We start from the raw sequence: 15,919 nt of genomic DNA, 5'->3' as shown, positions 1-15,919 counted from the left end.
GCTCCCCATGCTGGGCGCCGAGCTCCGGACGCCCAGGAGCCCCGTGGCGTCCCTTGGGAATTAAGCCCTCAAGCCCAGCGCTGGTGCTGGCCGCTCAGGGCTGTCCTCTGCCGTGGGAGCCGCTCTGGGCCGTGTCGCGGTGAGCAGCCCCTGCGGCCTTCATCCGATGGCAGCCGCGGGCCACTTTTAAGAACTGGGGTCTCCTGATGTTGTCCAAGTGCCCAGGGATGGCGGCCGAGGGGGCAGCTGGGTTAGGGCCTTGTGGGGGCCGCTGAGCCCCTTGGAGTGTCCTCGCGGTGACTCAGCACCGCCCCATCAGGTGCTGCGGCCACTTCCAGTTGTCACAGGTGCCTTGGGTCGCGAAGCTCGCGACTTGTGGGTCTGTTGACTGAGGCCGGAGCTTCCTCCTCAGCTTACTGCTGGCACCTGACGCTGGGCGGGGCCCTGGCGTGCTGGCCCCACTGGCCTCGCCGTCCATGGCTGTGTCCCCCCCTACTCCGGGTCAACGTCAGCCATGAGTCCCAGGGGAGCAGGGGATGGCTTGGCCGCTGCTGGCAGCGGTGACGCCTGAGTTGCGTGGGTGCGTGCTTGGTGGGGTGGGGATGCAGGCATCGGGGGACAGATGGAGTGCGCCCGCTGGCGAGGGACGAGGGCGCCCCAAGAGCAGGGCAAGGCAGGGGCTCCACCGCCATGGGAGCGAGCCAGACTCCTGTGCTGTGTGGACGCCTGGAAAGAAGGAGGCGTGGAGGGGGAGCGGAGGGGTGAGAGCTCAGAGCAGGGGAGGGCACGTGGTGGGCGGGGCAATGGAGCCCCCAGGCCTGCAAGGCGTCTTAGGGGCAGTGCGGGGCTGGTCTTCTGTGCCCAAGTGACCCTGAGCCGGTTCTGTCCTGGTGTGGGAAGGCGAGCTGAGCTGGGGAGGCCAGGTCTGTGAGCCCCGGGCAGGGTGGACAGCAGCCTGGCGGGTGCAGCCTCCCCCTGTCCCCTGTGAGGGGGTGGTTCTTCCTCTGTGGCTCTGTGAGGACAGGAGCCCTTCTCCCGGTGCCGGGCGATGCGGCTTTATCCGGCCTGAGCTGCGACGGTCGATGGATCCCTGGCCCCCCGAGCCCGTGAGCCTTCAGGTCGGCTCACGGACCACCTCCGTCGGGCCTGGCTTTCTTTCCCGGAGCTCCTGACTGCTCTTTAGGCCTCTGTCCTGGCCTCTTTGTGGCTTTTCCGGAAGATTCTGTGGGAGCTGGGCTTTGGCAGGGGGCGAGCTCTCTGACCCCACCTGGACCGGCAGTGGAGGGAGCTGGGGGACCCGCAGCAGCTGCCCTCACCTGGGTTGGCACCGCCTGGGTCCCCAGGTCTGAGCCGACTCAGGGCAGCGAGCAGAGCACACCGCGCCTCACTCCTGCAAAGCCACAGCGCTGACGTCAGCGGCCAGGGTGGTGACTGTGTCCTGAGCGGTTACGGTGCAGCGGTGCCGGCCATCCGAGCGAGAGCCCAGAGGCGGCGTCTGGAGGATGGACGAGGGGAGTGGGCGCTGCTGGGGCCTCACCCTGGGACCCCGTCTGCAGGTGCAGCCTGGGAGGCTGTGGCTCAGGGCGGGAAGGCAGAAGCCGGCCGTGGTGAGGCCCAAGCCTGGAGCAGGAGGCTGCCTGCCTGTGCGTGCGTCCTCGCCAGGCCCCACCGCCACGCTGGGGCACGCTCACCCCGCTGGGGACCCCGCCTCCGCACACGCTGCTTCCCACGATGCCAGGTGTTCTCCGAAGAACGCACTCAGGTTGACGCCTCAAGGCGACCGTCCCAAGTGCGATGCAGGCAGGCAGGAGCCCGGGGACAGCAGAGATGGCTTCGTGCCCAGACCGCGGGGAAGGCAGCAAGCTCCCGTGTTTCCCGGAATGCTCAGTCCCTGTTCCGGTAGGTTCCGTGTGCTCGGTGTAGCTCAGACCCCCCCAGTCTTAACTCGGACACCGCTTGTGTCCTGGCCTTTCCGTCATCATTCGCCCCGGAAACACCGGGAAAGCGGTCAGCGTAGCATCGGCGTCGTCCGAGGCCCGGCACGGTCTGTGGCACAGCAGAATCAAAGGCGTCTATTTTGGTGGAAATCCAAGCATAAATTTCTTCCCACTGGGCATTTTCCACCTGTGAAATAAAATGATTTTGCACCCCTGCATTTTTTTTGGCACCTAAGCACACGCCCACTTCCCACTCCATTCTCCTGTGAACCTGCGGCAGTGCCCGTGCTGGGTTCCCCAGGGCACTGAGGCGTTTGAGCCAAATGGGACGATTGCGCAAGCGCCGTGCCGTGTTAGAGGCGGGGCTCGGACGTCCGGGGCGTTGGTGTCCACGGCCCTGGAGCCGCCCCTCGCATTCCAGGGACCGACTGTTCCCTGGACGCGGGCCTCAGGCTGTGGGCTGGAGCCAGCACCGCCTGCCGGGGACAAAGCTCTCTCCGAGAGGGATCCCGCTGTCTGCAGGCACCACAGGGCCCGAGGCGGGGCGGAGCGTGAGCGTCCCCGAGCAGGAGGCGGCCTGGCCTCCGGTCCCTCCCGGGATCCGGCATCAGGCGGGAAGGTTTCTGCTCTGCTGGGGTCTTCCCGGAGATCATTGTTTCCAGAGTTCCCGTTGCAACAAGTATCGAACTGGTTCTCCCTGGGCGGGGGCCAAATGGTGATTTTTCTAAATTGACTTTGCTGCAGTGTGGACATTTCTGTGGGGAGCAGAGCTGTCCTGCTGCCCTCCTCCTGTGCCTTCTCCCCCTCCCTCCCTCCCTCCCTCCCTCCCTCCCTCCCTCCCTCCCTCTCTCTCTTTCTCTCTCTCTCTCTCTCCTGGGAAAATTCTCTTTTAGAACAATTCTAGGTTTACAGAAAATTCAAGAGCAAGGACGGAGTGTCTCCCACTGTGGCCCCCCCGTGGCCTCCCCTCCCCCCGTGGCCTCCCCTCCCTCTCCCGTGGCCTCTCTCCCCCTGAGGCTCCCCCTCCCGCTGTGACCTCCCCTCCCCACACCCTGCGCTGGTTCTCTGTTTGCGGCACTGGACTGGCCGGGTTTGCGCTCGGTCCGTCCTTGGCATGGGACAGATGCCCTCCCAGCATCCTGCAGAGTGGTTCCGCTGGCCCCTCCAGTTCATCTCTGCCCCCCCGGCCCCTGCTGGTCGCTGCGACTTTTCCAGCACATTCTAGAGTTGGAATCACGTGGTGTGCAGCCTTTACAGGCCGACCCCTTACCCTCGGTGATGTGCGCATCAGCCCCACCCCGGCCCCTGGTCTGTGGCTCAGCCTCGTGTCCTTTTGGCCCTGAACCAGCCTCTGTCTGGGTGGCAGCCGCTGCGCTGTAGCAGCCGCAGGGTCCTCAGCCGAGACGTGGGTCCCCTGCGGGCACCACTGTCACGGAGGAGGCCGGAGCTCCAGGAGCCGGGATTGCTTGGCTGCTGTGGTCTGAGATGTGTGTGCCCCTGAAGGTCAGAGGTCAACCTAGACCCCCAGGGCGATGGCGCCGGGAGATGGGCTGTCATGCCTGGAGGCCACGGGAGCCCTGCCTCCCGCCCCCTGGGTGAGGATGCTGCCAAGAAGGCCCTGGCTGTGAGCAGGACCACGTCCTGTCACCCTGCAGAGACCCGGGGGCGTGGCAAACCAGGACGAACGTCAAGTCACTGGCGAGTGGGGAGACAGAGCCAGGGCTGCCTGTCCGTGCCTGGGGGACCCAGCCCTTCCTCCCTGGGTCTCTCCCCACCTGCTGCTGTGCCTGGTCAGCTTCCACCTCGGAGTGGAGGTCCTGCCCGTGCAGGGTTGGGCCGCATCGAGAGCCCTGGGCAGCCCCCGGCGATCAGAAGAGCTTGCTGGCATTCTGTCTGCGTCTGGACACTGCCCCCCCAGGGACCGCCGCAGCCGTAGCTGTCCCTGTCCATGTCTCCACCGCTCCACACTGGCCGCCTGTCTAACAGCAAGATCTTGCTGAAGACCAGATGCCGTCACTCCCGGGGGCACAGCCAGCTGAGAGCCCCCTCCCCCCGCCCCAGCCTCGGGCCGGCCCCGCGTCTCAGCCGCAGAGAGCAGTGCGTCTGCGGGGAGTGACTGACAAGCCAGGGCTGGTGAACTCCCGGCGGAGCGACCTGCGCGCTGTTGCAGGCGGCTGTGTGCTCCCTGTCCCAAGTGTGAGTTGTAGGAAGCGATGGAAGTCGGGGAGAAATTCTGCAAGGCTTCTCCCGCTGGGGTCTCAGCCCTACCGTCTGCTGTGGGTGGACCCTCTGGGGCGAGACGATGGCGTGCCCAGCCCCAGGAGGGAAGCAGCACCCACAGTGGGAGCCACGTTCAGTCTGGCCCTCGCCCTGCACAGCTCGACTCCCCATAGCCCAGGCGGGCCCAGTTACCAAGGCTGTGGGTGGAAGCCAGACCCCTCCTCCGTCAGAGTGGCTGTGATGTGTCCCAGTGTCTCAGGCGAGGATGCCGTCACTAAGCCCATTCCCTGGGCAGCGACACAGCTGCCGCGGCCAGTCAGTGATGTGGCTGCTCCCCTGTGCTCGGTGAGCCTGTGCCCACCCACGCGTCGTCCCTTCCCGCTCCCATGCGGCCCAATTAGAAGGTTCCCAGGACACCGAGCGCGGAGCACGCTGTGACAGGTGGTCTGTGTCTGGCCGTCTCACTTAGTCGCTGTACAGAATTTTCCGGGAAGAGCAGCACTTGGGACGTAGGGTCCTCGGGGGAGCAGGTGCGAGGCCCCAGGTTCCTGCTGCAAACGCAGGCAGCTCCAAGGTGCGGAGTACATGTGCCTTGGCCAGCGCCAAGGTGTCGGCTTCTGGCTCGGCGGGCGCGGTTCCTGAGGAAGGGAGCCCCCTGGTGTGCGGGAGCCAGTTAGCCCGGGTCTGTGCTTCTGTGCGCCCTGCCGTGTGTGCAGAGGAGGGTGGGCGCTCCCGCAGGGGCTGGGCTGGGCCGGGAGACGCACACGGAGTGGGGGAGGAGTCTTCTATCTGTTGTGTCCTGTGCCGGGCAGACGCGTCTGAGTTGGTCTACTTCGCTCGTTGTTGCCTGTGCTTTGGGGGTCTTGTCCGAGAGTCACCCCCTACGCAGCGTCCTGGAGTGTTTCCCCTGTGCTTTCTTTGCCAGAAACCTCGAGTCTCAGGTCTTTTTTATTTATTTATTTATTTTTATTTTTTGACAGGCAGAGTGGACAGTGAGAGAGAGAGACAGAGAGAAAGGTCTTCCTTTGCCATTGGTTCACCCTCCAATGGCTGCTGTGGCCGGCGCACCGCGCTCATCTGAAGCCAGGAGCCAGGTGCTTCTCCTGGTCTCCCATGGGATGCAGGGCCCAAGCACTTGGGCCATCCTCCACTGCACTCCCAGGCCTCAGCAGAGAGCTGGCCTGGAAGAGGGGCAACCGGGACAGAATCCGGTGCCCCGACCAGGACTAGAACCCGGTGTGCCGGCGCCGCAAGGCGGAGGATAGCCTAGTGAGCCGCGGCGCCAGCGAGTCTCAGGTCTTAAGTGGAGGTCACTGGTCCACCTCGAGTGGACGGACCACTGAGTGGGGATCTGGTTCCCTCTTGTAGACGGATCTGTATCTCTGTCTACATCCAGATGCCAGCGCCGTGTGTTGGAGGGATTGTCCTGTCTCCAGTGTGTGTTCCGGGCAGCCTTGCCAGTGGTGCCCCTGCCAAACGCTGTGTAGTAATCTCTGGGTGTCCTCTTGCCTCATCGTCTCCGAGCTGGTTTTCATGCTGGCCCCAAGCTGCTTGCATTGCTGTGTGACTGGGTGCCCCTGTAGTGGATGTTTGTGTCGTGATTACCAGGGTGGGGCTTTGGGAGGGGGACCCCAGTGGTGAAGAGTCCTCGTCGTGATGCGTGGTGCCGTCAGCGTGGCATAGGCCACCGTGACGGGCTGTGGGTGTCAGGTGTTCCTTCGCAGCCCCCCGTTGTGTCCCGGGCTCTTGGGCAGGGAGCCACTGTGCCAGTGGGGGTGGGGCAGGTTCACTCGCGCCTCTTGTTTGGGGTTCGCCTGGGATGTCCATCTCCCCACCCCCATTTAGCGTGTGTCAGCCGAGCGAGCCCCTCCCACCCTGGTCCTCTCCGCAGTCCCTGAGGTTGGCGCCGCCCCCGCGAGCTCCGCACCACGGCCAGTGCACGCAGTTTCGTTGCGAGCCCTGCTTGGGCTTCTCGTGGGAGGCGCTCACGTCGCGCTCGTCTCTGTTGCTGCCCGTGGAGCCGCCAGCGGCACTGCTGTGTGCCCGGGCCACAGCGGCTTCCTCAGCCCTCACCCCCCGCCCCTGGCACCTGCCCTCCCGACAGTGGCGTCTGTGCAGGAGGTGGGGGCTGGCGCCCTCCCGCTGTGCTAGGGCCCCGGTTCTCACCCCTGCCTGTCATTGCTTTCCAAGCACTCCCCAGCCGTTGCCTGGAGAAGGGCGGCTGCTGGGCGGTTTCTGGGCTGCAGGGTAGTGTGGGAACCTTCGCTGTGGGCTTCTCCCCTCCGTGGTTCCGGGGGTGGAAGACGGGCTCATTCCAGAGGTTAGATGCAGCGAGGTTCCGGTACATTCTAAAACTGAAGAAATGTCGGCATGCAGTCACGGAGGGGTGTCTTCCCGGAGTCGAGGCGCCAGATCCTGAGGCTTCAAGCTCGTTAGAGGAGGGCTACGCTGACCTTTGCATGCAGGGCAGCCGTGGAGCCACGGCCCCGCCTGGCCGCCCAGCATCGTAGGGGACTTCCCTCAGTGCCCCAAGGGGGCCTTTTGGGTGCCCCCTTTGCAAATTTGCTGTCCAAGCCAGAGGTGGTCCCATGAGGGTCTGCTGACCTCACTGGGGAGGGTCCTGGCCAGAGGTGGTCCCATGGGCCTCTGTTGACCCCGCCATGGGGGTCCTGGCCAGAGACCAGCTTCTGGACCCTCACAAAGGTTAATGGGTGCGTGGCCAGCCCTGGCGTCCACCCAGGGCTGATGGGCCCTATGTCCTGCCTCGGCCTTTGAGGTTCTTCAGTGTCATGTAGGACCCACTCAGTGTGCGCAGCGGGCAGGACTGGGGACAGGGTCAGTGACCAGGGCCAGTGTCGCTCGGCTGCTTCCCCCAGCCCTGCCTGGGACCATGCGTAGACAACACGGCAAGGTCACAGCTGTGTCATAGCACGGGGGCGTCTTCTGTTCCCAGATCTGCCTGGGGCCTCCTGACATCTGTACTGGACACAGGGGGAGAAATTCTCCTTGTCCTCCAGGCCAGCCTGGCCCCGGGTGTGCAGCCTGTGCAGCCGTACGGTGGACGGGGTCCGTTTGAGCCCAGTCCAGGCGCTGGGGCGGGGCTGAGGGAGGGCGGGCCGCACTGCCTTTCCCTGACTGTGGGCTCCAGCGAGTGTCTGTTTGTGTCCCTCAGAGACCCCGCTGACCCTGGCTGCTCAGCTGGACGACCCCGCGGAGGCCATCAAAGCTCTCAGGAACGGCGGGGCTCACCTGGACTTCCGCGCTAAGGATGGGATGACCGCCCTACACAAAGCCGCCCGCGCCAGGAACCCTGGGGCCCTGAAGGTCAGTCCCAGGGCCACCTTGTGGGTGACAGCCCCACCCCGTCTGCTCCTGCCCGCACTTCCCCTGGGGACTGGGGGGGGGTCCTGCTGGGGCTTGGGAGCGCAGGTTGCACCCCCGGCCGGGGTCTCCCTGCATGTCTCAGACGTCCCAGCCGCACCGTCCATGCTGGCTTCCTGGGAACCAGATGCACCTGGCCCAGGGTGGGGTTACCCGGGGGAGTACAGTAACGAGCATGGAGTTTGCTTCCCGAGGGCTTCCCAGGCCAGGAGGCCTTGGCACTGCCTGTCCTGGAGCTGAGCCTGGCCGTGTGCCCGGGCTTCTTGTGCTGTTCTGGGGCTGGGCACTTTCCAGTCCAAAGCTAGGGTCTGCCTGTTCCCGGGGGCCCAGGGTGTGGGTGCCTCCCCCAGCTCACAGGACAGCGGCCCCCAGGCTTCCCCCGTGATCGCCTCGCCCTGGCAGAAGCTGTCGGGAGACCTCAGATGACAGCTTTGCCCCCCTCCCCCAGACCCTGTTGGAGCTCGGGGCTTCCCCGGACTACAAGGACAGCTACGGCCTCACGCCCCTGTACCACACGGCCATCGTCGGCGGCGACCCCTACTGCTGCGAGCTCCTGCTGCATGAGCACGCTGCCGTGTGCTGCCGGGATGAGAACGGCTGGCACGAGGTCCACCAGGTGAGGGGGCGGGGCCCGTGGGGTGGGCGGGGCCACCAGGTGAGGGGGCGGGGGTCCGTGGGGCGGGGCTGGGCCTCCAGGTGAGGTAGACAGGGGTTCCATGGGGCAGGGCTGGGCCACCAGGTGCGGGGGCGGGGCCCGTGGGGTGGGCGGGGCCACCAGGTGAGGCGGGCAGGGGCCGTGGGGTGGGCGGGGCCACCAGGTGAGGCGGGCAGGGTCCGTGGGGCGGGGCTGGGCCTCCAGGTGAGGGGGCGGGGTCTGTGGGGCGGGGCCGGGCCACCAGGTGAGGGGGCGGGGTTCTGTGGGGCGGGGCGACACCATCAGGTGAGGTGGGCGGGGTTCCATGGGGTGGGGCCGGACCACCAGGTGAGGCGGGCGGGGTTCCCTGGGGTGGGGCGGGGCCACCAGGTGTGGGGGGGGGGGCCTGGGTCGGGACAAGGTCCACTGGTAGGGGGTTCCACAGGGTGGAGCAGCCCTGTTGGATGCCACCAGCAGACCGGTCACTAGGCCTGCCCAGAGTCGCTGCAGGGTGTGACTTACTCATCCGTGCCTAAAGCCGGGTGCCTTTTTGTAGAAATAAACTTTCGTGACCTCTTGGGAGAAATCAGAAGATCAGGCGCGACTGTGGCCATTCTGCGCAGCAGCCCCCAGGGTGGCCGGGAGTGCCCCCCAGCCCCGGAGCCACGAGCTCCCCGGGTCCCCGACGACCTGGGAGCCTGGCCGAGCTCAGCACCGAGTACTTACCTGACACAGCTGACTCGGGTGCAGCCCGGTTTCTGCACAGGGCACCTGCATGTCAGACCCTACCCCACCCCATGGTGGCCCCCAGGAAGGGTGCTTCAGGGGCAGGTGCAGGTGTGGGCAGGATGAGGACGAGTGGAGGAGAATCTGTCCCTGAGGCCGGGGCAGCACGGCTGGGGAGAAGAACCGGCCTCTCTCTCTGCCTGCCCTCTGCTTGGCTGAGCCCTGCCAGGAGGCTGCCTGTGCCGGAGGTCGGGGTGGGGGGAGCGCCGCACCTGCTCTCCACTGCCTTCCCTGGGGAGCCTGTGCGCCCCCTCTGCCACAGCTGCCCTGCTCACCGGCCAGGGTGGGAGGGGCCAGGCAGGTGCACCAGTCCATGCTGGCTCTGTCCTGGATCTGGGTGCCCCCACAGCAGGGAGCAGCCCCCTTGTCCCCTGCGCTATGAGGGGCCGGGGCCCTGGGAGGAGTGCAGGGCCCTGGGCACTTGGTTGGGTTCGGGGTGTTCTCCCGACTCAGCTTGGGACGGCTGCCTCCGCCTCGGTGCCCCCCATGCACATGCCCCCCAGACCCCTGCCTGGTGTGCCCCCAGTGCTCAGAGCCCCCCGAGAGGTCTCTGGGCCCATCTCCCCCCTCTTCAGTGCACACCTGAGCAGCTATCAGATGTCACTGCTGCACCAGCTGGGGGACACATGGGGGCTGCAGCCGGGACGGTGTCCCTTGTCTGCCTGATTCAGCCTCCGGGGATGGAAGGGGTGACCGGGAGGTGGGCAGCAGGAGGGGGGCCCAGGACGCCCACACTCTCGTGAGCTCCATTCTAGGAGCAGACCGGGCTGACCCGTGGTCAGCGGCAGGTGCAGGCAGCCCCTGGAGAGGTGGTGCTGTCCCCACAGGGACATCAGGGCCCCCGGGTGCCACACCCTCCCCACGTCTCTGGGGAGCTGTCCGAGAAGCAGCCGCTGGGCCCCGGGCACAGGGCCGAGTGTGGGCCTCTGAGGAGCCAGGGACGCTGCCCCTCCCGCCTGCTGGGGTTCCTGATGTGGCAGGATTTGTCCTCCTCTTGGGCAAACTCTACTTCGATTGACCTGCTTGTTGTTGGTTTTTCTAACTCAGAAGACGTGAGTGCAGGTTCACCAAAGACCTGGAGCAGCAACGGCCACAGCAGGAGGTCCCGGGAGGCTGCGGTGGGGCCGCGTCCCGGGAGGCTGCGGTGGGGCGGCGTCCCGGGAGGCTGCGGTGGGGCGGCGTCCCGGGAGGCTGCGGTGGGGCCGCGTCCCGGGAGGCTGCGGTGGGGCCGCGTCCCGGGAGGCTGCGGTGGGGCCGCGTCCCGGGAGGCTGCGGTGGGGCCGCGTCCCGGGAGGCTGCGGTGGGGCCGCGTCCCGGGAGGCTGCGGGTGGGGCCCCGTCCCGGGCTCCGCCTGGGCCCCTGCCCGTTAGTGCTGGTTTTACAGCGCGGCCCACGCGAGTGGAGAGCTGGTCACTCAGGGTTCCCACAACCAGGGCACAGGTTGCGCCACACAGGGGCCCCAGGGCAGGGCGGGAGGCCGAGGCAGTGACCAGGGTGCCGAGGGCGGGCCTCACTTGTGTTTCCTGCGGGGCAGGGCTGGACGAGGCACGCACCTGGGCTTCCGTAACCTGAAAATCTGTAACCTGAAACACGTTGAGTGTGTCTCTGAGACCTCGAGCCCACCTCTTGGGCAAGGGGTCCTATGCCGTGCTGGCCCACGGCGGTCGGGGCAGCAGGCAGAGGCCTGGGTGAGATCCCTGGGGGGTGTTTGTCCCCCGTGCCAGAGGGCATCAGACATTATGCCTTGCGCAGCCCCTGGGCCAGAGCAGCTCCTGGCTCCACTTTGGGGGCTCTCTGAGCCCAGTCCCCTCCCCACACTGGGCAGCTGTCTCAGGGGAGTCACCCTCCCAATCCCCCTCTTCCTCTGAAGCCCGTGGCTCTGAGGTTGGGGGCGCTGCCTGTGGGGGTTTGGGGAGCCCTGGCTGCCACTCTGGGAGCACCAGCTCTTGGTCTTCATTTCTGGTCCCTGTGGGTGCTGGGTCCCGTCCCCGAGGCCACACACCCAAGCGTCACCAACCCGGGTTGACCTGAGTCACTGGGCTACCCCCGGCCTCCACCAGGGGTGCTGCATTGGGCCACCTGCTGGGTCTGCAGACCGGGCAGGTGCACTGCCCTCTGGTGCCCGGTGTCAGCTTGGGGTCCACTCCTAGCTTGTCCCCTGCCTGCTGCCAGCTTCCTTTTCCCAGGGGGAGGCACCCAGAAGGGACTCTTGATTGAAGCCCTGATTCCGACAGAAGAACCTGCAGGGTGGGTGGGGCTGTTTTGGGCTCTGCCGCAGGAGCTCCTGGATTCGGGGTTCCTCTGGCTCATGGGCAGTGCACCCTCCCTTCCATACCTGGGCGTGGCTTAGGGGCCTCCAGCAGCTTCCTGGGTGCCTGCTTGCGCTGCATCAGACCCACGTGCTGTCCTGCCCCCTGCAGGCCGATGTTGGTAAGAGCACTTTGGTGTGACTAATTACCCTAATTTTTTTTCTGGTCACTGAATTTTTAAAACATGCCTGTGGGTTATGGGAATCCTGGAAATTAGAAAGAAGAGGTATAAAAGCACCTGGATGTGTTTCACCAACACAAGAACGTCCGGGTCAGCTTTAGATCCGTTTTCTAGTTTTCATCTTGAGTGCGTTCCTGTCTGCACATGCCCTGCGGCGGTGGGGTCCTGGGCTGGACAGCTGTGTCCAGCGGGAGGACAGCCGCCCAGCAGAGGAGGGGCTGCAGGGTCAGCCGTGTCGCTCCCCGTCTTCGTGGAGGAGCGACACTAAGCCCTGCCTAGGCTTCATATCCGAGTCACGGCACCATTATGTCGCTCCCCCTCTTCGTGGAGGAACGACACAGGACCCTGCGCTGTTCTTTCGTCTGCTCGGCCCTCCCCGGGTTTGCTGCTGGTTCTTCCCGGGTTGGCTACTATCCCTTCCACCTCCGTGGAAGGGCAGTTCCCCCTGGCCACATTCCCCACTTCCGCAGGGGAGCGGCACACCGCCGGCCGGCTCTCTCGGGGGCTGCTCAGGTGTTCCCCTTAGATGTTCCCCATAGATGTTCCTGGTGCATGCCGTCTCTCTCCTCCTTTATAGTCCTCCTCCACCAATCCTAACTCGGCTGCCCACACGCCGAGTACGCTGCTCTCCTCCAATCAGGAGCAAGTCCTACAGTTTATTAGCTGAACTGGAGGCAGCTGTGTAGAAGCTGTTTTCTTCTCTCCCAGCGCCATATTGTGGGAGAGCAGATGCATAGAATAAGTCTTAATTCCAGTAACTTAGTCGAGTCTGAGTTGCTCCCAGTTGCTCCCCACAAGCCGTACCCTGCTTTGCTGTGTGCTGACCCTGGGGTTCAGGTCCAGTTTGGGGAGATGGGCGGAGCTTCCCGTCTCCTGAGCCGGGGTCCTGGGGGCAATGGGGGAAGGGAAGAGGGAGGGGGATGGGTGGGACCCAGCAGCAGGACATGGAGGTGCACCTGCTGCCCTCGCTCAGGGCCTGCCGTCCTGCTCTCCGGATGCCGTCGGTGTCTGCAGAGACCTCGGGCCTCACCTCGTCGGGTGCAGCTGTCTCAGAACCTTAAGCATGGCGTCTGCGTGCTTGGACCCTGGGCCTGTGGCTTTAGCGCAAGTGTCCAGCAGGCGGCAGTGACGAGCCAGACTCTGGGCCCAGCTGGAGCAAACCCAGAGCCTCCTGGAGGGTCCTCTCCAACCAGATCCACGCCAGGCCTCGCCCGTGAGCTGTGGGTGGAGCCTGCTCCCCACGTGCCCGTGAGCTGTGGGTGGAGCCCGCTCCCCCACATGCAGGTCCTGGGAGGCACTGGGGAAGGAGCTAAGATGCCTGGGTTTAGGGGTGCGTGCTTGGTTAACGCCTCGGTTCTCCCCTGCCCCTCTTCCGCTGTCTCCCGGTGGCCCGAACCCGCGTCTCCCCTTGCAGAGCGGAGGGTCGCTCTGCCCGTCTGGTTGAAGACGCCGCTGTCCGACGCTCGGCCAGCTTTTCCTGCCTTGGTGCTCAGTGTGTAGCGCCTCAGTCCAGTTGTGAGCTCCTGTTTCTGTTTGCAGCGGAGCCGCGCAGTGCGGGGACAGCACCCGGGCATGGCTGTTCCGCCCACTCGTGGGGGACGCATCTAAGCCTCAGTGGCTCCCACGGTTATCAGTGGGCTTTCTGGTGAGGAGGAAGTACTTCTGCTTCCTGAGTATTCCTGGTGGGCAGCATGGCTGCCGCAGGATTCCAGCGACCCTGCGGGACGGAACCGGGGGTGTTCTCCCTGCAGGAGCCCCTCGGGCCGGCCACATGTCCTGTGTAGGGGTCCCCATCGTGGTCAGAGCACTTGGTTGCTTTCTGGAGCCATGAGACCTCCCATGTTCGCCACAATCGGGTTCTTCCGCAGCCTGGAATCGGCGTTACTGCCAGGGCCCCTGGTTCTTGTCGGCACGGAGTGGTGATTGCGAACCACGGCGGGGTGGGAGGTGTGCTCGTGGCTACCGGGCTGTGGCCACATTGCCCACTCAGCCCTGGACAGGCAGGCCTCTGTCCTTCTGTGCCGACTACAGGCACCTCTTGGTGTCACGGGGATTGGATCTGGGACCTCTACAGACGCCCCCGCCCCTGAGAGAAGCCACACTGACCCCCGTGTATGCTAAGTCATTTCTGGGTTACTTGAATGCCCGGGCACCGCGTGAGACCCTTGTCGTCCTCCTGTGGCGGTGAAGGTGTGAGGTCGGCACCAGCGCAGACCGTGCACCGGGAGGACCTGAGGATCCGGAGGGCTGCCTGCACCGTTTTCCTGTTTGTCTCGCTGTGTGGAGAACCAACACTGCCCTGACCATGCCCTGACCGTGCCACGGGCTTTGCTCTTGCCGTCCCCCGCACTGCGTGGGTCACTGCCTGCTGACGGCAGAAGGCAGCCTCCAGCATCCTGCTCGCTCTCGTTTGCTCCGTGCTGAGCTGTCGGCCGCTGCCCAGCCTGGCTTCCCATCCCCTTCGTGTCTCGCTGGGCTGGCTCTTTGCCGGCAAGCCCGGGGAGCTCAGGAGCAAGGAGCCTGGCACGGTTGGCCCTCACCCAGTGACCGACAGCGTTCAGGCTGCTGGACGCGGGTGTCAGCCCGGTTCTGCCTTCTCTGGCGTGGTTTGCAGTCGGACAGGGTGGTGGCAAGGGTGGGCAGGGCGGGCAGGCGCTCCTGAGCTTGTCCTTGCCACGTATCCATCCCAGCACCGGCACCAGCACCGGCACCGGCTCTCCTCCCCGCTCAGCTTTGGCTACGCTTTGACCCTTGGTGAGACAGTGGGGACACCGTGGCAGCAGCCCCCTAAGCCCAGGCTCGCTGGGGAGGGGGAATGGATTTGGGAGGGAGTCTGAGGCGGCCGCACGATTCCCGCCTTTGTAGACAGCTGTGTGAGAACCGCAGCCGTGTACGAGTCCTCTGGGGAGAGAGGGTTCACCAGGGCACAGTCGGTCCAGGGAGCAAAACCCCCAACTCAGGCTGGGTGCTGGGAGTGGGGGCGGAGGGAGGGGGCACCACGCCCCTGGCGGGCCTGGGACGCCACAGCTCAGGGGGCTCGGCATGGGCGTCCTGGCTTCTGCGCGAGGCTTGGTCCCTCATCTCCTCCCTCCGCCACCCCACCTCACGTGTTTCCTGCCTGTGGTCCCTGCTGGTGGAGGGTCTCAGCCCCGCAACGTCCAGGCTTCTGTTGGCTTTCTTTTCTTGTTTGTTTAGATATTTTTAAAGCTTTTCTGATTGATTTTATTGAAAGCAGAGTGACAGGGAGAGACAGAGGTCTTCTGTCTGCTGGTTCCCTCCCCACATGACCTCAGCGAGCCAGGAGCTTCATCCGGGTCTCCCACGCGCGTGCAGGGAGCCAAGGACTTGGACCACCCTGCCCATCAGCAGGGAGCAGATGGGAAGTGGAGCAGCAGGGACTGGAACTGGCACCCGCGTGGGGTGCCGGGGTTGCAGGCGGCAGCGTCACCATCCCGCCACAGTGCCGGCCCCTGGTTCTGTTGGTTTTCTGCCGCCTTTGCTAGAAGGAAGGATGCCCTTCTGTCTCCTCGTGGTTCTGGGAAGCATCTGGGCCTGGGGACGTCACGGGTCCCTGGGGTACCCCGGGCAGCCCTGACCACACCTGGAAGGCAGAACCCCCACCCCCCGTCACTGGGCCTCTGCCTGTGAGAGGGGGATCGGGGTGGCCCCCACAGGAGAACGCAGGCCAGGTGGGGGCTGGGCAGCAAAGCCTTGGCGTCCACAGGCGGGACCTGCGGGAGCACGGGGTCGCAGAGGAGCAAGGATTCTCGGGACTTTGGGTTTGGTGGTCGGGGGTGGTGCGTCTGTCCGCGTGGCCGGCTTGGGGGGACGGGCACTGTGCCTCTCCCCTGTCAGGTGCAGGCGAGCAGAAGCCTGAGTGGCAGCCGAGGAGCTGATGATTTGCCCACCTTCTCCGCACCACTCTCTGTGCGCCCGACCGTTGGGGCGGGACCCTCATTCCCCAGGAGGCCCTGGGCCCCTCCCCAGGGCCCTCGCTGCCCTCGTGAGTGGGGCGGGGAGGGGGCAGTGCTGGGTTCCTGGGCACTGAAGGGGCCCCTGGTCCCACGAGACCCTCCCTTGAGCCCTGCGTGGGGGTTGTGGTCCCTGCCCATGGATGCGTGCCCAGTAGCCTGACCGGAGGAGGGCCCAGGTTGTGCACCTGCTCCCTGGGAGGGCTCTGGGGAGCAGGGAGAGGATGTCCTGGCGGGGCTGCCCTGGCCCTTTGTGAGGGGCACCTCAGAGCCGCACTGGGCCGGCCCTTTGTCGTGGGAGGGTGGGTGCAGGCTTGCTGCCCTGGACATAGCACGGGGAGGGGGCTGTGTGTTCCCTCTGCTGTTTCAGGCCGCCCCCCGCATGGGAGTAACCGAGGCAGGTGGGGTGGCCTGGGTGTCTCTGGGCTCCTAGCCACCCAGGATGTGGAGGGAAGGCAACTTTGGGGCCCTTGCCCGGAGGCCCCGCTGAGCCTAACTGA

The 15,919-nt window shown here is 65.6% G+C and overlaps 1 protein-coding gene across 7 annotated transcripts in view; it reads left to right on the top strand.

Moving 5' to 3' along the window:
• Positions 1 to 15,919, top strand: part of SHANK2 (SH3 and multiple ankyrin repeat domains 2) — a 386,561-nt gene that overhangs the window by 52,143 nt on the left and 318,499 nt on the right. For all 7 annotated transcript variants that reach the window (XM_051839167.2, XM_051839166.2, XM_051839165.2 and 4 more), the window contains 2 exons: positions 7,330 to 7,481; positions 7,987 to 8,154. In XM_051839167.2, coding sequence (XP_051695127.2) covers positions 7,330 to 7,481; positions 7,987 to 8,154 — 320 coding nt within the window. The remainder of the gene's footprint in view (positions 1 to 7,329; positions 7,482 to 7,986; positions 8,155 to 15,919) is intronic.

This window comes from Oryctolagus cuniculus, chromosome 1 (genome assembly GCF_964237555.1).
Source record: "Oryctolagus cuniculus chromosome 1, mOryCun1.1, whole genome shotgun sequence".
Classification (NCBI taxonomy): domain Eukaryota; kingdom Metazoa; phylum Chordata; class Mammalia; order Lagomorpha; family Leporidae; genus Oryctolagus; species Oryctolagus cuniculus.
Note: the sequence above shows the minus strand (reverse complement) of the source record. Positions and strands in the feature narration are given on the sequence as shown.